Source organism: Lycorma delicatula, chromosome 8, assembly GCF_047948215.1.
Source record: "Lycorma delicatula isolate Av1 chromosome 8, ASM4794821v1, whole genome shotgun sequence".
Taxonomy (NCBI): domain Eukaryota; kingdom Metazoa; phylum Arthropoda; class Insecta; order Hemiptera; family Fulgoridae; genus Lycorma; species Lycorma delicatula.
In genome coordinates, this window is record NC_134462.1 from 98,066,443 (window position 1) to 98,092,170 (window position 25,728).

The 25,728-nt window shown below is 29.2% G+C and overlaps 1 protein-coding gene across 13 annotated transcripts in view; it reads right to left on the bottom strand.

Annotated features, from left to right (window-relative positions):
- Nucleotides 1-9,260: 9,260 nt before the first annotated feature.
- Mbs (Myosin binding subunit) overlaps nt 9,261-25,728 on the bottom strand; it is a 308,562-nt gene continuing 292,094 nt past the window's right edge. For 5 of the 13 annotated variants that reach the window (XM_075372616.1, XM_075372617.1, XM_075372613.1 and 2 more), the window contains one exon: nt 18,659-19,777. Coding sequence is in view for 2 of the 13 variants with exons in the window: in XM_075372613.1 (XP_075228728.1) it covers nt 19,691-19,777 (87 nt within the window). In the remaining 11 variants the exon portion in view is untranslated. Of the gene's footprint in view, nt 10,746-17,110; nt 17,285-17,447; nt 17,613-18,013; nt 18,172-18,658; nt 19,778-25,728 lie in introns of those variants that run through there. The other 8 variants (XR_012757331.1, XR_012757327.1, XR_012757329.1 and 5 more) reach the window with 5 other exon arrangements.

Here is a 25,728-nt window from a genome sequence, read left to right on the forward strand (position 1 = left end):
TGAGACAGTTGGAGAGTTTAGCTTGTTTGAATCCCTTGTATGATCCGAATGATAAAAAGTCACAAGAGACTTTTTATCATCAAATAAATAGATTGAAATGTTTACAGTTTCCTCATTTGGCTCCATACATTAATTACATTATATCCATAAATTTTTGAATTGTAAATTTTTCTCAATGATCACTAAAAAGTATTAAATAATAAAAATAATTATAAAAATTAAAATAACGGGAATGCCAAAAAATAAAAAATAATAAATTGAACAAAAATAATGGATGTTTAGTCCTTTATGTCCATACTAAGGTATGGACATAAAGATATAAAATTAATATCTTTACCCTGTAACAATTTGTTTTAAATATTCTAAAACTTGCCTACTTGAATAGTATGAATTCAATCATTTGACTGGTTTCATGCAGCTTTACAAAATTCTCTTTCTAGTCCCAGTTCTTTAATTTAATTAACCCATTTATATCTTTACCCTGTAACAATTTGTTTTAAATATTCTAAAACTTGCCTACTTGAATAATATGAATTCAATCATTTGACTGGTTTCATGCAGCTTTACAAGATTCTCTTTCTCTTGCCAGTTCTTTCATTTAATTAACCCATTTATATCTTTACCCAGTAACAATTTGTTTTAAATATTCTAAAACTTGCCTACTTGAATCGTATGAATTCAATCATTTGACTGGTTTCATGCAGCTTTACAAGATTCTCTTGCTCTTGCCAGTTCTTTCATTTAATTAACCCATTTATATCTTTACCCTGTAACAATTTGTTTTAAATATTCTAAAACTTGCCTACTTGAATAGTATGAATTCAATCATTTGACTGGTTTCATGCAGCTTTACAAAATTCTCTTTCTAGTCCCAGTTCTTTAATTTAATTAACCCATTTATATCTTTACCCTGTAACAATTTGTTTTAAATATTCTAAAACTTGCCTACTTGAATAATATGAATTCAATCATTTGACTGGTTTCATGCAGCTTTACAAGATTCTCTTTCTCTTGCCAGTTCTTTCATTTAATTAACCCATTTATATCTTTACCCAGTAACAATTTGTTTTAAATATTCTAAAACTTGCCTACTTGAATCGTATGAATTCAATCATTTGACTGGTTTCATGCAGCTTTACAAGATTCTCTTGCTCTTGCCAGTTCTTTCATTTAATTAACCCATTTATATCTTTACCCTGTAACAATTTGTTTTAAATATTCTAAAACTTGCCTACTTGAATAATATGAATTCAATCATTTGACTGGTTTCATGCAGCTTTACAAGATTCTCTTTCTAGTCCCAGTTCTTTCATTTAATTAACCCATTTATATCTTTACCCTGTAACAATTTGTTTTAAATATTCTAAAACTTGCCTACTTGAATAGTATGAATTCAATCATTTGACTGGTTTCATGCAGCTTTACAAGATTCTCTTTCTAGTCCCAGTTCTTTCATTTAATTAACCCATTTATATCTTTACCCTGTAACATTTTGTTTTAAATATTTTAAAACTTGCCTACTTGAATAGTATGAATTCAATCATTTGACTGGTTTCATGCAGCTTTACAAGATTCTCTTTCTAGTCCCAGTTCTTTCATTTAATTAACCGATTTATATCTTTACCCTGTAACAATTTGTTTTAAATATTCTAAAACCTGCCTACTTGAATAATATGAATTCAATCATTTGACTGGTTTCATGCAGCTTTACAAGATTCTCTTTCTAGTCCCAGTTCTTTCATTTAATTAACCCATTTATATCTTTACCCTGTAACAATTTGTTTTAAATATTCTAAAACTTGCCTACTTGAATAGTATGAATTCAATCATTTGACTGGTTTCATGCAGCTTTACAAGATTCTCTTTCTCTTGCCAGTTCTTTCATTTAATTAACCCATTTATATCATTACCCAGTACCAATTTGTTTTAAATATTCTAAAACTTGCCTACTTGAATAATATGAATTCAATCATTTGACTGGTTTCATGCAGCTTTACAAGATTCTCTTGCTGTTGCCAGTTCTTTCATTTAATTAACCCATTTATATCTTTACCCTGTAACAATTTGTTTTAAATATTCTAAAACTTGCCTACTTGAATAGTATGAATTCAATCATTTGACTGGTTTCATGCAGCTTTACAAGATTCTCTTTCTAGTCCCAGTTCTTTCATTTAATTAACCCATTTATATCTTTACCCTGTAACATTTTGTTTTAAATATTTTAAAACTTGCCTACTTGAATAGTATGAATTCAATCATTTGACTGGTTTCATGCAGCTTTACAAGATTCTCTTTCTAGTCCCAGTTCTTTCATTTAATTAACCTATTTATATGTTTACCCTGTAACAGTTTGTTTTAAACATTCTAAAACTTGCCTACTTGAATAATATGAATTCAATCATTTGACTGGTTTCATGCAGCTTTACAAGATTCTCTTTCTCTTGCCAGTTCTTTCATTTAATTAACCCATTTATACCTTTACTCTGTAACAATTTGTTTTAAATATTCTAAAACTTGCCTACTTGAATAATATGAATTCAATCATTTGACTGGTTTCATGCAGCTTTACAAGATTCTCTTTCTAGTCCCAGTTCTTTCATTTAATTAACCTATTTATATCTTTACCCTGTAACAGTTTGTTTTAAATATTCTAAAACTTGCCTACTTGAATAATATGAATTCAATCATTTGACTGGTAACATGCAGCTTTACAAGATTCTCTTTCTAGTCCCAGTTCTTTCATTTAATTAACCCATTTATATCTTTACCCTGTAACAATTTATTTTATATATTCTAAAACTTGCCTACTTGAATAATATGAATTCAATCATTTGACTGGTTTCATGCAGCTTTACAAGATTCTCTTTTTAGTCCCAGTTCTTTCATTTAATTAACCTATTTATATCTTTACCCTTTAACAGTTTGTTTTAAATATTCTAAAACTTGCCTACTTGAATAATATGAATTCAATCATTTAATGGTTTCATGCAGCTTTACAAGATTTTCTTTCTGGTCCCAGTTCTTTCATTTAATTAACCCATTTATATCTTTACCCTGTAACAATTTGTTTTAAATATTCTAAAACTTGCCTACTTGAATCGTATGAATTCAATCATTTGACTGGTTTCATGCAGCTTTACAAGATTCTCTTGCTCTTGCCAGTTGTTTCATTTAATTAACCCATTTATATCTTTACCCTGTAACAATTTGTTTTAAATTTTCTAAAACTTGCCTACTTGAATAATATGAATTCAATCATTTGACTGGTTTCATGCAGCTTTACAACATTCTCTTTCTAGTCCCAGTTCTTTCATTTAATTAACCCATTTATATCTTTACCCTGTAACATTTTGTTTTAAATATTCTAAAACTTGCCTACTTGAATAGTATGAATTCAATCATTTGACTGGTTTCATGCAGCTTTACAAGATTCTCTTTCTAGTCCCAGTTCTTTAATTTAATTAACCTATTTATATCTTTACCCTGTAACAGTTTGTTTTAAATATTCTAAAACTTGCCTACTTGAATAATATGAATTCAATCATTTGACTGGTTTCATGCAGCTTTACAAGATTCTCTTTCTAGTCCCAGTTCTTTCATTTAATTAACCTATTTATATCTTTACCCTGTAACAGTTTGTTTTAAATATTCTAAAACTTGCCTACTTGAATAATATGAATTCAATCATTTGACTGGTTTCATGCAGCTTTACAAGATTCTCTTTCTCTTGCCAGTTCTTTCATTTAATTAACCCATTTATATCTTTACCCAGTAACAATTTGTTTTAAATATTCTAAAACTTGCCTACTTGAATCGTATGAATTCAATCATTTGACTGGTTTCATGCAGCTTTACAAGATTCTCTTGCTCTTGCCAGTTCTTTCATTTAATTAACCCATTTATATCTTTACCCTGTAACAATTTGTTTTAAATATTCTAAAACTTGCCTACTTGAATAATATGAATTCAATCATTTGACTGGTTTCATGCAGCTTTACAAGATTCTCTTTCTAGTCCCAGTTCTTTCATTTAATTAACCCATTTATATCTTTACCCTGTAACATTTTGTTTTAAATATTTTAAAACTTGCCTACTTGAATAGTATGAATTCAATCATTTGACTGGTTTCATGCAGCTTTACAAGATTCTCTTTCTAGTCCCAGTTCTTTCATTTAATTAACCCATTTATATCTTTACCCTGTAACATTTTGTTTTAAATATTTTAAAACTTGCCTACTTGAATAGTATGAATTCAATCATTTGACTGGTTTCATGCAGCTTTACAAGATTCTCTTTCTAGTCCCAGTTCTTTCATTTAATTTACCCATTTATATCTTTACCCTGTAACAATTTGTTTTAAATATTCTAAACCTTGCCTACTTGAATAGTATGAATTCAATCATTTGACTGGTTTCATGCAGCTTTAGAAGATTCTCTTTCTAGTCCCTTGAACAGAAGATTCTCATCAAGGCTACCAGCTAGATATATATGCAGCGGGACATATTTAATTTGATTACCTGCCATCAATACACAAGATCATCGTATAACAGCTAGTCTGTACTTCAGCAGCGTCATTGTTGTTTTCTCTGGGCTAAATACCACTTTATGTTGTAAACTCCACAACTGGAGTACCTTGCAAGCCTGGGCTGCCTGGGCTGATCAAGTTATGATCTCATAACTTGAATCTCCTTTAACTGGGTAAAGTCCATCAACCGCATACATGATGACGCTACATCCACTGAGTACCCTCAACCACATCAAAGAATCTAATTCAACAACCCAGAGCAGGGGTCCTAAATCACTACTCTGCGGGCAATCTTTAGATAGCATTTTTGCTACTTCTGAGACGCCATCTTGAAGAATGATGTCTTGATTGCTGAAATTACTATATAACACATTCAACTCATTTTGTATACAATCATGCTTCTGCAGCTGAAATAGGCAGAGGGCCACCACAAATTATTAAAAGCCCCTGATATGTCCAAAAAGATACCTAAGACATACTCAGACTGACTAGAAAAAACAATCTTGATAACCTTAAGAATAGCATCTTTTGCCCCTGCCTAGGCAAATACCATACTGATCATCAATCAACAAATTTCTAGAATTCAATCTATTAGTCATATGAAGATACAAAACCTCAAAAAGCCTTTCCAATAACGGACAGAAGTCTTAAAGGTCTATAAGAGGAGCTCAGTGGGGTCCTTGCCACCACCTTTAAACAAAAATTTTAGAAAACCTTTTTTCCAGCAAACAGCATCTTATTAAAAAATCTAGTCAAAGTACCAACACAATTTTGAAAGAACGGTTAAGGAGCTCCACTGTGATTCTAACAAAACTTGGGGCTTTATTTCTACTAGAACTGCACATTAACTGATGCAACTCTGCCTCTATAATTTTCACAGATAAAACATCAGAACAAAAAGCAGCAACTTCCTCTTGGACTCGCAGATGATATGAGGTTTCATTAGTCATATCACTTGGCAATAAATCGTTCAATAAAATATTTAAAATCTCAGCTTTATTATAAACAAGACTATAAATATAACACCCCAAGGATCCTTATTTCCTTGCTCTCTAATAGAATGCCAAGAGTCCCTTTTTGATATCCTAACCAAATGAAAATATTCAGACATCTGCCTTCGATAGTCATCTACCAAACCTGCTCACTGTTCAGGATCACTCTCCTACTAAGCAGCAGTTCTTCTGAGAAGGTTCACAGACAGTTTCAACAAAGACATCTGTCTAGTCCACCAAGGGAATATTCTCTCTTGATCTAAACAGGGAATTGAATTCTCAGCAGCATTGATGAATGCTAGAGAAAATCTTTCTGCCAGGTCTTCCAACTGAATATCATCCAGACTTTGGTCTAAGTCACGAAGTCTAGCAGAGAAAATATTAACAAATTTAGGCCAGTCTGTCTAACTATGCAGGAAGTGCCCCTGATGAACAGGAACATTGGAACTATAAGCATCTCGCAACTCCCTAACCAACTCAAGATAATTAATCGATGATCACTAGAACAATCAACAACAGACTAAGCAACTCTACAAAAAATATTCCTATCAACAGTAATAATTTGTTCTAGCAAACAATTTCCTAACATCTACCATTCCAACATATATTAGTGATTCACCAAAAAACATTAAAGACCTGTAACCCAAAATGCACAAAGAGCCTTCTACTAATTCAGCACTAATACCTGTGACTCTACAATACCAAAGAAGCAACTCAGCAGTTACATCAGCACCTAGCACTATAAGACAGTTATCAACACGACCAAGAATCCTATGTCGTTTTTCTAAATGCTTCTCAGTGGGATCTCTAAACTGAAAATATGAGCTAACACAGAAATCAAGAAAATCAATAACAAGTTTAACAACATGATGAGTATCAGAAACCTACCTCAAAAAGACAGAATCAATGTCCTCCTACACAGAACTGCAGGCATACTTTACTATTACTTTCACTACAAAATTTTTGCCAAATATTATAGTATAATATATAAATATATAGTATAACCTTGCTGATTGCCCTGTACAACGTATGAATGATGCAGAAGAATTACATCAAGGGACCTCCTTTAACAATTTCACCCAACTCGATCTGAGCAATATAAGCACCTTGGAATTTATCTGTCCAAACTTAACCATGCAATGAATTAAAATGCATATAAACATCTCTCCAATAACAACCACAGTCCTTACTATTGACCCTGTTCTGTTTTAACTGTATAATTGCAGAAAGGTGCCTTGCAATCCTTGCACAACCTTCTACAATTTACACAAGTAGAAGCCTCAGACTTTTTAGGACTCTTCACTCTTGTAATACTTGTCACCACAATGTGTACAGAGTGAAGCATGTTGACAGCATTTTGCTCTATGACCAAATCTACAACACTTAGAACATCTCTAAACATCAATGTACTGTTTGACTCTACAACAGAAATCTACTAACAACCTACCCTTGGCAACAAACTTGTTAAACAGAGTAGGCCCAACTTCTAATACACAATGATACTTTTGGGCATCACATCTACCAGTTTAACATCTCCTCCTTTAACAGGCAATAATCTTTATCATAGACAATAATTTACAGCATTTTTTACATTTCTGATCCACCATGACCTCCAAGTTTTTACTAATGACATTTTCTGAAATAACTAACTGTCTCTTTGTCATCTGCATTTACAACCAGACCATTCCTAGTATCCGTTATTCCCAATTTTCAAATTTTACCTCTTAGCACAGTGTTTCCTCTCCATCCTAATAGACACAGGTGCTAGTACAGAGATGGAAACTGCTTCTAACTATAAACTCCTTGACTTTAGTTGGCTTAGAGGCAAGCACCTCAAATCCATTTGCCAAAGCAAAGAACATTGCCTTAAACTCATTAAGCCTTTGGGATCATTCATCTGCGAACCACTACTGAGGTGCTTTGAGGGTCCTCAAGAACCCCAACAACTGTTCACATTGTGCTATTAGAGGGACAGAACTACCAGCCCTGCCCTCAATCTTGACAAAATCACTCACTAATCAACTACTTTTTGATATCTGAATGGTTGTATCTGCCTGACTAGCTTGGCTTTTGTTATCAGAGGAGAAGATGGAAACATCTTTCACTCCCCCCTGACAACCTCTTCTTTTCTAACTTCTTGGATTTTTCGTTAAGACTCTCCAATTGCCATCTTCACCAGTAAATAAAATAAGCTAAGCTAATCTATCTACTTTCTCACTGACATCTACTACTTTGTCAGGGAAGCCCACAAATATGAGATCTGCTCACAGCAAGATAGACCTGATTGTCCTCCTGTCACTGTTTGCCGTTGCTGGATCATTTACGCAACTGTAAGTAATTATGAAATCTTCGATTACAGCCCCTGCTCTGAAAAGAGCGCAAGTATGTCTAGGGCAAGTCCTTGCTTGTTACAGGGTACTTACACCAGCAGTCATTGCCACTTCTTTACAAAGTGCCTTGTAAGGCTTTCCTAGGCCCTCTATGAGGAGGATGCATGTCTAATTCAAACATCAGATACCAAGAAGGATCCAGCAAAAACAGACAAATGAAAAGTGCTCTAAGCTTTTGATGCAGGTGCAATTAAAGGCTTAGTTTGTAAAAAATTTAATACCAGCAGAGGTATACACTGAACTACCGGTTTAAATAAACATCAAAGCAGACTAAAGTTGCAGCAACCTCTTTGGTCAGATGTATCAAAAGAACTACTAAAACTGTTGTTAGGATCTGTTTTGTCTGCTTTTTTGGGTAGCAGGTGGATGAGGGCTGTCCAACCAGTGTTCTGGTAGTTTTTATTTGATCCTAATGTTGACAACAAGCTGTTGGTCTTTGTTGATTTTTGTTGGTCTTCCTGCATGTTTCCAGATCTCTACTAAGGTCTGTGATCTTCTCCCACCGCTTTATAATTCTTCATTTCACGGAGTGCTTGGTAGTCTTCTTTTATTAAGAAAAGGTTGATACTTTCTGATGTGTTGTTATTGGGGTGCTGGTGTTGACATTCTCAAGTAACATTTTAAATATTCAGGATTATCTTCCTAACCCACTGGTTTGGTCAAGTGGTGAATGTCATACCAAATCAGCTAATTTGGAAGTTGAGAGTTCCAGTATTCAAGGCCCAGTAAAGACAGTTACTTTTATACAGATTTGATTACTAGATCATGAATACCGGTGTTCTTTGGTGGTTGGGTTTCACCACATCTCAGGAATGGTCGAACTGAGACTGTACAAGACTACACTTCATTTACACTATATCATATCATACATATCATCCTCTGAAATAATACCTGAAGGGTAATTCTCAGAGGCTAAACAGGAAAAAGAAAGGACTATCTTCCTGTAATTCTTTTAATAGGATAATATACATATAACTTTTTCTAACTTATTTAACCATTTCTTTTGATGTAAATGTTTATGACGTTCATCACCTGACTAAAAATAGCATACCAAATACTGTTTTCTTTTGACTGCTTGATAAGCTCATAGTATCATTTAACTTTATTTTTCACTACACAACAGGACCTACAGCAAGAAGTTAAAAAACAGAGCTAATAGGTGGAATATTCTGCATATATTACTTTAGCATGTCCATTTAAAACTACAATTATGGGTGACAAAGTAGTTAGAATGTCAGTATTCATTCCACGAGCAAGTAGATGGCATTCCAAGAACATGTTCCCAGTATCTGTATGTGTCCAGCTAATGTAAGTGAACACAGATCATGGGAAATACATTAAAAATACCTAACCTTACATACTTAAAACTGTGTAATTTTATTTCAGCGAATGTATTTTATACATATTATACACAAAAATCAATACTAATGATAATCATAATTATAATAATACAATAATAATTATAATAAAAGCAAAAGGCACAATATTTATTACAATATAATTAATACATACATACATGTATATATAAATATATAATAGATGAAAAATAAAACAAATTCAAAAACTTTTGAACAATTTTCCTTACTTGTTATTTCCATTATAAAATACAAAAAATATACATAAATATTTAAAATAAATAAATAATTTACAATGTTTTAATAATCATTATAATATTTACATAAATATAAACTGATAAACTGAAATATATACGTATAGGATTTAACAATAAAATATGATAAAACTAACCAATATACATTAGAAATCAAAATTAAAAACCTAAGGGTATTGGTGATCATTTTACAAGTGCATGTAAATATTTTTATTGCATTTAATGCGTTTCCTTTTTATAATTAAAATAACATTTCTTTTATCTATCCTTTATAATTTATCATAATCAAAAAACACATTAGCATTTATTGCACAAAATTAATTTAAAAAAAAAGAAGAAACTAATAAAGAAAAAATAAAGCCCGAACCATCCTTAAAACATAACTGATCACTCAATACGATACATGCATATTCCATATTTGGAATATGTATTTGTTTATTCATATTTAAAAATATTTAAATGTTAACATTTGTGATTTATAATAAAATAATAATATACAATTACAAAAACCTAACGACTAGAAAGTAGATATTTGCTTTGGACCTACAAATTTATAACTTATATTACATAAAATATAAAACAACCAAGTTCAACGGTTAAATATATACAAATTGATATAGTACATAACAGTTATACACACATATGTATATTATGTATAGATAAAATAATGCACAAATAGTCATTCTAAAATATTATATTATGTGTAACAAAATAATAATAATAAAATATGAAAACTGTAATAATAAGTTAATATGAATGGTATTCAAATTCTCTACTTAAACTACAAAAATGGAAGATTAATATTTAATTAGTTATACTTTAATGTAACAATAAATTTTACATAATATGTATTTTTTAATAATTAATTTAAGAAAGAAAAGGTGATCAAATGAAGTTAGACACACGATATGTGTATTTCAAAATGAAATATATAAAAAATTTATACAGATACATTAGTTTAATGTAAAAACATTTAAATACAGACATATATATTAAAGTTTACTTAGGATATGCCGGGTTTTAAAACAATAAATTACAGATAAAAAATTTCAAAAAATGTTTATATAAAATAAAAACTTGAAAAATGAAATTGGCACTCTTTACGACACCTATAATCTAGACATATTATTTGGAACCACATAATCCTGAAGCAAAATAGGCAGCAAGAACATAATGCTAGGCAAATCATTACACGAGTTGCCTGTGCATTAACTTTAAACATGATAAATCTGCAAACAAGATTAAAGTATCAAATTATATATGATATAACATTTTTGCTACCTTATGAAAAAGATTAAATAAATGTAAAAGAAGTAATAAATTACGATAAAGAAAACATAAGGGTTGATGACATATCATATGATAAAACTAGCACTAAAGAGATAAACTCACAGAATCATCAGGATAAAAGTAATGTCAAAGTATGCATTAAAGCCCGATAAAAATGTTCATTAAATTAAATAATTGATGTGCCTTAACCACGATCTGATTGATACAGTTTATGAGCAAAGAATACAAAGTATTCTTTTCTGATAAAATTTTTTTTTTTTAAAAACATACCGGTAAATACAGACTACAGTAAAAATGACTATGTTTTTTATTACTTACGGAATACTTTAAAATTTAATTAGTAACAGGTTTTCATTTGGCCTTTAAAAAAAGGAATTTAATTTAATTGTAATCAATGAACTCTGGTAAAACTAATGGTTTAACAGAAAATAAACACTAATTTAAGTAAATTTGTCAAAGCAGAAGAGTTACAAGAGTTACTGCATCATGTGATGTCATATTAAAAAAATTTTTAGAAAAACCAGTTAGATTTAAGGGGAATCATAATACTGATTTATTAATTAACATGTTATGTTATTTTAATGAAATTAAAATTACAATGATGTAATATTTTACAGAATATTCTTAAAGTAAATTCAATCATTATCACTGTGTTACAAATAACATTAAATCTCATTAATAAAACAGGTTTATTTCAAGGAAGTACATCATTTTCAGTTATACCTAATAAATAAAATGAATAAAGCAAGTTGAAAGGGTTTGGTACAATTTTATTTTTTTAAATAAAATTTTACATCAAGAGTTTTCACAAAAAAAAAAAATATATATATATAATAACTTATAAGTAACAATATCTTATTATTAAAAATTGGTTTTCTACTTCATAGTATCCAATGAAATATGTGTAATTTATTATTTATTAACAAAAATATACATAAAGCTTGAAAATATCTGATCTAAGTATATATGCATCAGCATGGATTGGAAAATTGATTATATTTATTACGTTTTTCGTCATCTAAGTTTAAACAATTTTATGAAATAAATTATCAGGGCCCATTAATGCCTTAAAAATTGGCAGTTTTAAAGTTGATTTTAATACTTTGTTTTAAAAAAAATATTTTCAACTATTTTTCATTCATTAAATTGTAGGCTGTAATTAATTTTAATAACTATTTAATTATCCATTTATTTTTTAAATCGGTTTTGAGAGTTATTTTCAAAATACTAGTTTCTATGTGCCTTCTGAATAGGGAAAAGAATCCCTAGACAGTTCCCACAGGCCAAGAAGCGACCATCTTACTGAGCCCTACTGAAGGATGGCTTGCCAGTATGATGCCCCTTAATATTGATTAGCATTAAACATTTTTCCATAAAAAGTTTTACTTCAATTTCAAATTTAGCTGATAATCTTATAGAAAAATTCCAGTCTTTATATATCTAACCATTAATTGGTCTACTGCAACAAGCTAATAAGTGCAAAATCATTGATCTGTGATATAATGCTCTACCCTATATAAAAATCCTCTAATATCTTTAAGTACTGTGGGTCAGATGGGTAACTATTATCCAAGAGGTTAAACAGTAGTATGGAAAATATCTGCAGGATGGGGTCTTTTTTCATACTCTGGGTCCTCAATGGGCAGTCTGTACATTCCTTATCCTTTCTCAACATTTTTCTTTTCTTTATTGATACTTTCTTTTCTGTTTTGGGTTCTGTGTTAGATCAGACTCATCAAATATATGCTTTGAATGCAAGGAACATTGTGTAATCTGTTGATCAGTTGCTTATATACTCATCTGTGTGCTGCAAAATAAATTTAAGTGCCTGTTTGGTAAAATGGGATCTCTTAGCTTTTCCTAAAATATAACATTTATCTTATTAAATGCACAAATTTTGACAATTTTCAAGAAAAACATTAATTTTGAAGTTTTCTAGATTTACTGTTGGGAAGAATGTTAGACAAATCACAAACCCATTGGGTAAATTGAGGATAAATAAATGCCACAAATAAAAAATGAGCAAGTACGTATGTATTAGTGAGAGATTATTTATGTAAATAACTCTCTTGATGGTGCTTAACCAAAGTGGCACTGGCATCCATAATAAATATACAATTCAAAATACACTTCAATCCATGCTACATGTCATTATTACTTAATAAAAATTATGTGAAAAAGAAATATTATATAATAATAAACTGACAATTTAATCAGCCAATAACAATAACTGATATGAGTTAATATCATATTTAAGTTAATAATCTGACAAAAATAAATTAATTAAATCTACCAGTGTAATTTGTTACTTTACAAAAAAAAGCAGGAATGGGCAAATGTAAAAACCGATATATTATCAGTTTGATATTTCATGAATCAAATATACTCATTATGATAGATTATGTGATAAAACATTTGGTGGAAGGCAAACTAAATGAAGTCCGATTTGATTTCTGAAAAGTACAGTTTAAGGTGAAAAAGCCATTTACACAACATTTGTAGATGAAGAGGAGGTATCCAATTAGATTGATGAAATCTGATCAGAAATGAATGATTAGATAAAATGTTAGAAATTGTGAGGAGAAACAGGTAGAAATAAAAAAAATGTAAAACCTATAAAGAGGTATACTATAATTCAGGAGTAAAAATTATTTTAAAAAAGTGATTTCTGCAGCAACTTCTAGGATAAAATACGTATAATTTCAATAAAATATGGATAATATAGTTTTTGAAGAGTGATTATAAGAGTTAAGTTAAAGGTTAAATATAGGTTGACAGAATACAAAATGAGGCAATAAGACAATAAGAGAAACATTTATGGCAGAATCTTAAAAGGAAAACTAGGTCAGTGGACCGTATGTTAACAAATCCAAATTTAACTAATCTGGTTGTAGAAGATGTGTAGAGGGCAGAAAATTCTAAATGAATAGTAATATTGATATATATATGTAAAACTGATAAATGAGGATGTAGACATGAAATAAATTCATTAAGGTTAAAAGAATAACTCAGAAAATAAAGATACAAAGAAAAACTCAAACTAATCAAATGGCTGATCCTCCTCTCAAGGAAAAGTCAACAATAATCAAATTTTTCGATCCTGTAAAAAAACATTTTATAAAGATAAAAAATGGCAGAAAGTTCTCCACTTTTTAAATTTTACAACTCCCAGATAAATTAAAATCTACAATTTAAAATTATTTCTGTTCAACAATATAATGACTGTAATATATGAGTAACAGAACTAAATAAAAGTGCAAGTATACAAATATCACTTGAAAAAGTTGCAGTTTGCTTTTCAAAAATATTTTGATCTTTTAAAGCTGTAAGCTTTAGTAAATATAATAAAACAAAACTAAATAATCTTCATCTATGTAATGTAAGTAAATTTTAAAATGCTCTAATAAAACTCTGCTAAAACAGAGATTAACAATATTTGTCATACTAGATTATCAATAATAATAATAATAATTAACTAATCATCTATTAATATGAGTACATTAATTTTTTTGCATTAATCTTAAAGCTGGCAACTGCCAATTTTGTAACAATACATTATGATATTGCATTTCCCAAACTTTTTGTCCACGAACATGTGTTACTTGCTTTTAAGACAATTTTTGTAGAGTATAAGTTACATTATGTACAATATTATGTATCTGTTTTTTCCTTGTATATAATTTGTGAAAACCAACAAACCGTGAGTGTAGATTGCTGATATGTTAGCTTGTTTACCTTTGTTCATAAATTATTTTTTTTTTAATTTTGAAGTAAATACTAATAATTTGTTTATAATGAATCTAGTTAAAGACTTCTGGTGACAGCTTCAACACTATGATTATTTATATAAATTAATACAGTAAAGTTTGATTTATTTTGCAAGCTTAAATATTAATGGCAAATTTTTAAAATTTAAAAAATCGTTAAGAAAAAACCATGGGTAGGCAATGAATGACTGCAGTTTATATGTTACGTTATTGAAAATGTCTCACAAAATCATCTTTACGCACATGAACTATATGAAATTTTACGTAACGATTCTGACTCTGAATTCAAAGTAAGCGATGATTTTGAAACCGATAAGGGACTTCAAGAAGATAATGAAGGTGAGTTTTGTATATTTTATTGGTTTTACTTTACTGGTTTTATTTTAGGAAAATTAGATTTTTCTTTCCAAGTAAAATGCTTAAATCTTTTTTATTAATTTTCTATTTATGGAAATATAAATAAGCTTTTTCTATACTAGATTTCCTTTTATGTTCTAAAAACTTTTTTCACAAAAAAATAACTTTTTAGTGGAAATGTTTACTTTTACTACTGATAAGTGAAGCAATTTGTGTCTTTTTCGTTTAAGAGAAAGACCCTGGTGCTCCAGAACCTTTTTCTCCAAAAATTAAGTCTCCAGTACAGCCAGTAATTCAGCCTCTAAGGTAAATCAACCACAGTTTCATTTCAGAAAATCCAGTTGTCTGACACGCCAGTTCAACATCCTCTCAACAGGCCTGTTTTTGAACGAATTTCTCATGTTGATGAAACCTCCTCTTGATGAAAATTCAACACCAATGGATTGCGCTTCTCTGTTCTTTTTTGATGATGATATAGTAAGGCACATAAAACATGAAACCAACAGGTATGCAAGCATAACAATTGCTAAACCAAAACACACCAATCAACTGAAACCCTACAGCATGTGGTTAAAATGGAGTACTGCACAATCAAATATTTGTACAGATTTTTTTCCATCATATTTCACATGTTTGTACTGCATAAGAGTGATATAAAAAAATAATGGAGTCAGAGGGCCTTCAATCATTCTAGTTTTTCATCTAAAATAATGACCAGAGACAGATTCTGTTCAATCTTAAAGATGCTTCATTTTAACAATAATCATAATTATATTCCTAGTAGGAAACTAAATCATAATCCACTCTTCTAAGTACAGCCTTATGTCAATTTTTAATTAGAAGTTTAAAAATTCCCTTATAGCCGGAAAAAATCTGGCAGTTGATGATCTGTCCTTTTAGAGGTAAGCTTAGGTTAAGGATATTTATGAAAAATAAGCCAGAAAAATATAGAATAAAAATGTATAAGTATCAGAGTCACACCACAGCAGTTATGTTTTGAACTTTGAAATCTACACTGATCATGAGGAAAATGTAAATAATACATATATTGGCATATTTGATAGAATTTTGCATAATTGTTATGAAAAAGGCCACTCAGATATGGATAGATTCTATTCAGTCCCAGTAGTAAAAAATTGTTTGTGGTCCAAAAGAAAGCCTGCTGTTGGGTCAGCACAGACTAACAGAAAAATATACCTAAGGATTTGAATAAAAAAAACAAAATGGCTATAGAAGAAATTAGCTTTCATACCTAGGTCTTTGTCATTGGAAGGATATCCGTTTTTATGCTGTCCATATAATATGGTGCTACCTGGTCTGACGTTTTTATAACATTTATGTTATAATCCAACACTAAATCTGGTTTTCTTTGAGCTGCCTTTTCCCCTTTGCTCTGACCAAAAAATGAGACAGCTGTTGACAGGAATGATCAGCTTGTAAGCTACTATCCTTTCAAGCGCAAATCCTTAAAATGGTGGAAAAAGTTCCATATCTTCATATGGTCAACTGTAAATGCCTATATTATTTATAGAAAACTAAATGAAGGTTAAGAGAAATATGCATTCATAAGAGTTCCTTTCTGAAATTGGCGAGGGCTTAGTGGCTGGGGAAGAGAATCCAATATAGTCAACAACTTCCATTGCAGATCTCAGGAAAACCTCTCTGACAGAAAAAACAATGTTCCTGTACATCGTGCAAAGCGTGCAGTGACCGGAGTGCGGGAAAGTGAGCCAGAAAAGAGACAACATTTTATGTGTGCCAGAGTGCTTTGAGCTTTTCCATACAAAGTAAATTATTTGTAAATGTATTTTTTTGGAAAAGTAATAATAGTTCTTTGTACTAGAATTAGGTATTAATTTATATTTCAATTTTGTGTTATAAAAATATTTTTTTTATTCCTTATGGAATAAAAATTATTTGTAGGTTTCTAAAAAGTGCAAGTATACAAATTTTTTTTTGGTGCTGGAAAACATACTTTTCAACTGAATATTGCTGTACAAGGTCAAAGGAAGTATCAAATTAAGGCATATAAATAGCGTATCATTTTAAAGATAAAAATTCAAAGACTTTTTAATGGTGAGTCTTCATGTAGGTCTTAAGATGTTTCAAAAATTATTAATTAATTCATATTAATAGTTAACAATGAAATATATTATTTTTACCAAAAATTATTTACTTACATTCTTTAAAATAATTTTAAATATTCTATTCCACGAAGATACAGATAGCAGAGTTCTTTACTTATTAAACTTATTTGGTTTGTATTAATGCATACCAAACTTTAATGACCTATCCCCTACCGTATCTTCATTTTTTTTTTAAGAGCATGTAACATACTTGTGTAAAACCTGTAACTGTGTAAAAAATTCCAGTTACAATTCTGCATACTTCACCTTTTTTAATCTCCAAGAATAAAATGTTGGATGGGAATATTAACTTAATGTAAAATAGTTTACAGCACATTACATAATGAAGAGGTTAAAAGAAATTATATAACAGAAAATGAGATTAAATTACCTGATATATAATCTCCTGATAGTATGATGTAATGTGAGGAGAGGTAGATGAGATGTAATGTTGAAGCCATGATTGTTTTAATTCAGTGCATATCCACTTGCCACCTACAATTATGTTAACAAGATACTAAAAAAAGCCTGAACTGATTCTTCCTTCTGGAAATCACTATTGTAGTTTGAAGAGACGATAGAAGAAATGTTAATATTTTATTTGTAATAAAAGATGAAAAATCCTAAGACAATTATAATTTGCTCAAAAACTCAAGATATAACATTAAAAAAAAGTGACTAGCAATCAAATCAACAACAAAATATTACAGGTATAGAATTCATATACAGTAATTTTAATATATTCTTTAAAAACAATTTTCCAGTTGAAAGGATTGACTGTTAGTGTTTTCTTATTATAAATTATCAAAATTTATTGTCTAAAAAAAAATTTTAAAAACCCTCTTCGACATTCAATAAAAAGATTTGAACTTCTTTTCAACAAAACATAGAACTAAAGAGCACACACAAATGCACTATCCATATTTTTATTTACTGTAAAAAAATTGAAAACTTCACCTTTATCGATTGCTATTTTGAAGGATAACTGAATTCTTGATAGACTATGGAAGGCTTCATTTTATTGGTGAGAGAATGATAAACAGGAAAAATATTTTTTCTGTTCATGTCAATTTTTCATGGAAAGTGAATGTGTTTTAATTTGATCCGTAAAAAATCTACAAAGAATTAAAAAATTATACCTTGAATAATATTGTTCACCTTAAAAACAAAATAAAATTAATAAGTGTTATTATTATAAACTTAAATAGTAGAAACCAATTTTTACTTTGAAAAATATTCTATGTAAATGTTCTATTCTATGTAAAATTTATATAACTAATTATTGTGCCTTTAAGTGAAAACTCCCATCAGCCACTGTTTTTTTTTTACTCATTAGTGAAATTTTAATGAAAATATACTTACTGCTGCAACATTTTATTTTCACTGTTTAATATTAAAGCAAGGGATGAAGGATGGTCATCTCCTTACTTTGAATGACTTCGTTTTACAACTTTTACCGTAAGTCAGTTTCATCTCTTCTTGTATACAAGAGGTAAATGGAATCATTTGTTGGTTCAACAGTACTATGATCCATATTAATTGATGATATGAACTTGTGGTGTATGACCGGACAGATAAAAGGAAAATAAATAAATTGATTCGGTTAATAGAATTATTTTGTAATTCTTTAACAGTCTACCCATTCTCGCTTCAAAAACAACTCTTATGATTATTTTTTAACTGATTTTTAAAGAGCAACAAAAGATGCTACAACTAAAAAAAAAAATGAACTCGTATAGCGTACCATTTTGAGATGATCCAATGATAATATATAATAATGAAAGAGTATCTGACGAATAATTTCACATAAACTGGTATTACAGTTTCTTATACAAATTAAGGCACAAACTGTATATATGTGTTCACAGATACACACACACACACACACACACACACACACACACACACACACACACACACACACACACACACACACTCATATATATATACACTAATTCTATTAATATACCTTATATAATCCGGTAAACATAAATGAATAAGATATAATTAAAATCATAAGATACAATTATGTTAATTTTTACACCACTGGATAAAAGACTTTCATGTTTACTTATTTGTCACAAGCGATAAACAAGTTGAAGGAGATAGATTAAATGTAATAAATTTAATTTAGGAGTAGAAATCAAATTCATGTTAATCTCTTTATATTAATACTCTTGTAGCTAAAACCACCCTATACAAGTATTATTTCATGTATTCATTATTAATTCTTTTTTCAACAATTCAAATTCAACATCAATTAATACATGATACAAATCAATAGTTATTTTATTCACAATTAACAATATATGAAAGAAACATATAACAATAATTACAAAAAAAAAAAAAATATATATATATATATATTTATATGTATAAAGAACTTAAGAATAAAAATATACTGAAGACAAAGAAAAGGATAAAATAATAATTAAAATTCATAATAACATTAATTAATAAATCAACAACAACAATAATAATAGATAATCATGGTAGTATTGTCTATATATTATATAATAATAATTACAATATTATAATATGTATTATAATAACAATAGCAGTGGTGTGGGGGTTGTAATAATAGTAATAAAAATAATATATAGCAACAACATTAATGTCATCACCTTGGTCGTGTCACTTGGATAATTTACTGATCACCCTGATCAATGCCCCATTTTCGTCTTTTAACTTCTGATTGTCATTACGCAACTGTTCCAATTGCTGTAAAGAAAAAGAAAAACAAAAAAATAATCAGTTAACATATATATATAAATATGTATACATTTTATTTAAATTAAACTTTTTGTAGTCCATATCTCCTCTACACGTAAAATATTATATTATATGATTAGCTAAAATACATATATACATATTCAGGTAATATATTGAAAAGTTTTTCCCAAATCTAACTGATATCTTATGAGTTATTGCAATTAGCTTCACTTCTAGTTCTTATGAAAAATAACAACTAGCAAAAGTCACTCAGCCAATTGATGCACTCTTCAGTTAGTTTTTAGCATCGTAAGTAATCATTAATGCTCAATTTAATTTCTTCAAGCCAGTTCTCTAAATTTGCCAACTACTACAAATCGCTGTAAATGTATCATTTATATATTCATTAATTAAACTTTCTTCTAATTCAAGCCAGATAGAATAGAAATATTTCCTTACATTTTACGTTCTTTCAGTATTTTACACTGTAAATCATTTTTAAGGAGCAATATGAAAAAAATTCGCTTAACGATTGGAATAAAAAGTACACCAAATGATAAAAAAAGATAAAAATATTAAGGTTTCTTTTTTATATTAATTAAAATCCATCAAATGCTTTAGCAAATACAGAAACAATGTAAAACTGTAATCAAAATAACTACAAGTTCAAATATTTCAAACTCATCTTGACAATCTATAAAATATACTATAAAAAAGGTATTACAGTCTACTCCAGAAATAATTTCACCCTATCAAGAATGAAAACAAGTCAAGCAAAATTTTAAATTATAACCTTTTAACATAAAAAATGTTTCACATCTAACAGATTCAAAGGAAAACAGTTTCACTTTAAGCTATATTTTGAACATTTAATCTGCATTACAGACCTGGCTTGAATAATTGAAATATCACCTTGTATACAGAATTTTACAAGAAACATTCTATTGGGGATTCAATAAATTTTGATCTCTGTGGCACTTTATAACCGAAATATCTAATATATTTTGAAAACGATTTCTTCATATTATGAAGTTGGTAAATGTCTTGTAATGTAAATAGTTTTCTATGATAATTTTTTTCATCTTCTGGCATAAATATAAAAAGAACATTTTATAATAATTTTATGAAACTAAAAAAAAATTCTGATGAATATTGTCAAAATTTTAACAAGAAACTGAAATCAATTAAGAATACAAAGCTACAGTTTTTGACTAAACAGTAAGTGTATTGAGAATATCAATTAAGGGTTCTTCGCTATTGTATACAAAAATTATTGCGATGTACAACTTACTTAATATCACAGAAAACAATTGTGTTCTTGATGACATTTGAATGGTGAATTATTAATTTGTTTTCACACACATAAATTAGTAAGAAACTGCACAAGAAATGAATATGGTACAAATTTAATTCCCAGAATGCCTGTGTATTGTCATCCATATGGTGATTTGGTTGGAATTATGTGTTTAAGTGAGTCTATGCTATTTTATAACTGATGCATGTGCAAATCTTAACTTGATAAGAGCCAACCGTCAGTCAGTTATTGTGAAAACCATTAAGATTTGTATCAAATTTTTGTGAGAAAATTGGCAACAAAAAATGCTACTGAATTATTGGATTTATTGAAAGCAGATTATAGGAGGAACATAAAAAAGTAAATTGAAGTTTAAAGTAACTGAGAGATTCAAAGGTGAGTGAAAAGGTGCGATGACCACTGGAATGGGCGCTTAAAAACATAACAGATGAAAATGTGAACTGAACATTAGAATGTATTATCTGACAACAAAAATAAATGTGCAATTATTGGTTGATGAAAAGATCACAAGAGTCTGTTGGAGGAGAAGATATGAATTGTGACTTGACAACTAGATCATCCACCATGACAATAAGCCAAGTCATGGTGTACCCTTACAAGAGTTTCTGGCCAAAAGATTGATTACTGAATTAGGCCATCATGAGTATTCAACTGATTTAGCCCTCCTGATTTCTGGTTGTTCATGAAGTTAAAGACTGCTGTAAAAGGAAGAAGATTTTCAAATATCACCGATATCCAGCATAATATTATAAATCAACTCAAGAATTGCAGAGTTCCACGCCTATTTTGAAATAAGAATATCGTCTAAACCAGTATAGATGCACAAGGGGAAGCAAACACAAGTGTACAGATACTTCAAAGGCAATAACAGTTATTAACATACACTTCTGAACATATTTTACAAGTGCATCATGGGAACTCAATTATCATTATATATATAATAATTATTTCTTATTATTTTGGTTATTTAACTACAAGGGCTCATGGAATTATTGGAAATGGATTTTAAATTTCTAAAATTGGTTTTATTACATATATATAGTCTGTAACTTCTGAGATCCCATATATAAATAAAGGGAAATTGAAAAGACTGTATTTAAAAGTAAATTTTTTCGCAAAGCAAGTCACATCAGATTAAAATAATAAATTAAACAAATCCTTGTACAATACACTAACAAACTGGTAACACAGAAGAATAATGTGCAGTCATAAAGTTTCAGGGATGATCTGACAAGACAATTAAATGTGCAATTATTGGCTGATGAAAATATTACAAGACTTTGTTGAAAGACATAATCTAGGTTTTTTAAAAATTAATAACTAATTTGAAATTTGATAAATAATAATCAGCAACAATATATGATTTAAGCCCAAACATTATTTAAACATGATTTAAGCCCAATATGATTATAGCCCAACCCAACAAACTGAGCAAAAAAAATCTCTTAATAATCAAGTGATGCTGAAAATGTAAAACATATAATTTATGCATTTTGAATCTATAAATTAAGCGATAAACTTTAAAAAATGAACATGTAACAACAAAAACACTGCATGCTGTTAAAATATGTCAAAAATAGTCGCCACAAAAAAACATATTTTGAATTAACAGACAGACTGAATAACTGATCCATATGTTAGGCTGCTATGGTATTATCAACAAGCATAATAAAAATGTATAACAATCTCTATGAATAGATGAATAAAATAAATAACTATTCTGTAAATAAAAATTAACAAAAATTACAGAATAACGTGTACAATCTTTTCTTAACAATTTTAAAAAGCAGCATTATAGAAGGTCAACATGGTAACAATGAGAGTGCTTTTTCACTTTTGTTTGCTGTAATTATTAGAAATTCTGAGCTTCTATTTTTTGGAAGTTTTACTAGATGTAATACTTGACATTATTATATGAAAATTATCTTGAAAGTAAAGACTATTTGATTAAAAAGATTTTAAAACAAAGATATTACAATACTTCTCTATATAATAACAGTTAACATAAGACATCTGTCATATACATACATAATCTTAAAAATACCATATTGTACACTTTTAATTAGTACTTATATACTTAGTACTAATATAATTAGTACTAAGCTAATTAGTACTTGAGCTTCTTTCGATTCATCTTCACTTACAAATCACACGGCACAAACAAATTTCTTTAACTCAATGAATCAATCACTTGGAAGTCACTTGGAGAAACCCTACATGGGTGCCTGAAAAAGTGTATCATGGACAACAGAATGTAGACATGCATTATTGTGCAATAATGTAACTTCCATTGTCGATTACCCATACTGCCGATTACAGACAATGAAGCACAACTTCACAAAAGATTGGCCAGCAATCACTTTGTTACTTATTCCATGAAGTTGATAACAAGGCATCGCTCAAATCCCAAAAGTTTGTGACCATTATACTTGCTTCCAGACAGATTCTGCTTATGCTTTAATGATATTTGGCGACCAAAGGCGAAAACAAAACACCATTCAAATAACTAGTGTTTGTTTTCAGAAAGCTGGTGAAAACATGGATATTATATGTGTTTCAATTGCTGAATGATCAAACTGAGAAATTTATTTTCCCATCCATAGTTAATTTTATATATTGGGACTTGTAAAGATGAAGGTATTAGGAAAGATAAATTCTCTAGCTGATGGAGAATTTCTGGACATGATGACTTATAGACTATACTAATTATCTCTTTCTATGCAGGCAGTCTAAGCACACATTGTCATTTATAGCCTACTTCTCTTTTTTACATTACTCTGCTCTTATTGTCTGTAATGAATTCATCACCAGTCCAAAAATTATTTAAAAAAAAAACAATCATGTATTTATGCACCTTTTGAAAAAGTAAACACAATTTCAAAGCTGTATTCTAATTTTTGTAGCTTTCAATGGTTTTTCTTTTCTTTTTAACGAAATAATCAATTTATATTGTAAAATATCATGCACAACACGGTATTAATAAAGTATGGGGCCACTAAATAATTTTTCAATCGATAGACATATAAAATTAAATTAACCAAATTCTCCTATGAACTAAACATTAAATGTAACAATTTTGGTTAGGATTGTCAGTGAAAATTTTTAAGTTTAATTTTTTTTCAATGTACTTTCAATTGAAGTGTCATAATCCTACCTTTTCCATTTAAAACTTTTGAGTTGCTCTCCATGCGAACCCTCTGATGCATGGGGTGTAGAAATCTCAAATTGAAAAAAATATATAATTTTTTTTTCTAAGTTTAACGATTGAGAAATTATTAAAAGTTCCTATACTTTATGAACCTCAAGTGTGTGCATAAAAATGTTTAAAGAATTTCCAATTAAAAAAAAAAAATACATTTTGAACATTTTAAGTATTTTGAAATTTGTAGCATGTATTGTAATATTCCTATTTACTGCTTGCTTCCAGCAAGATTCAACATTTTTAATATTAATATTACATTTGAGCTCATGTTTCTACACTACTTATAATGTTGAAAGAGAACAGAATAAAACTATTAAATAAAAAAATTAAGCAAAAGTACAGAACACACTATAACATGAATCAGTAGATATGTTGTCACCATAGAATTTATACAAATAAACATTACATTTGAAAATCATTCATTAATTTTATTGCAGTAAGCAAAGCAAATATTAATACTGTTACTACAAAAATATTAGCTTTTCTTTTATAATTGATTACACGTAGAACAACCTTGCTTTATAAATGAGTTGGAACCATTCACAATATTCAAAATGTTCAATATACATCTTCTGCGATAAAAATATAAGTTTCCAAAGACCAAGGATGTTTTATGTAATAAAAAGGATGTTGATAGATGTTTATAGCTAAAGAGTTATAGACAAAGAGTTTATGGTGAAGTTATATAATTAACGAAGATTACAAAGGTGTTTTGGACTATCTAATTTCTCATAATCAATGTATTTATGTTCATGATGTTTTACTCCTCCGTGATAATTCCCTAACTCATTTGGCAAGAAGAGTTAGTTTATGGGTCAAAAAACATGTCTTGACACGGCACCACCATTCTATCCATACTCATTGAATTTGTTCCTTCTTGTTCACAAAACTGAATTCAGAGGTGAAAGGAACTTCACTTCACAAAACTGACGTCCAAAGTGCTGTGACTGGGTGTTTTTTGATAGGAGTCTTTCACAGGACTAGTCCACCACAATGCAGAAATTGGAAATCTATGCTAAACAATGCAATGAGCAAGATGGATCATATGTTGGATAAAATAATATATTCCAAGGTGTGTACTTTTACTACTTTAGTTAAAACACTTATATTTTTATGTGTGCCTAAAAATGTGTATGGTCTGTAAATATACTCAAGTTTTTTATTATATTTCAGTTCATATGTACTTAGGTTACTGTGTTTTTCCTGCCAGGAAATCTTGTGTATTTTACATATAAATAAAAGAAACCTTTCTGAAAACTTTAACAAATTTTTAGTGTAGCGGTCAACGTATATGAGTGTTAAATATTTTTTGCAAGAAGATGTGATGTTTATTCGGTCCAATATTAACTTCAATTTAGCACTGAATCAATAATTTCTGTTACTGTAGACTCACATCCATTAGCAAGCATTTAATAACTATTTCTTTTTGTGAATCACCATACA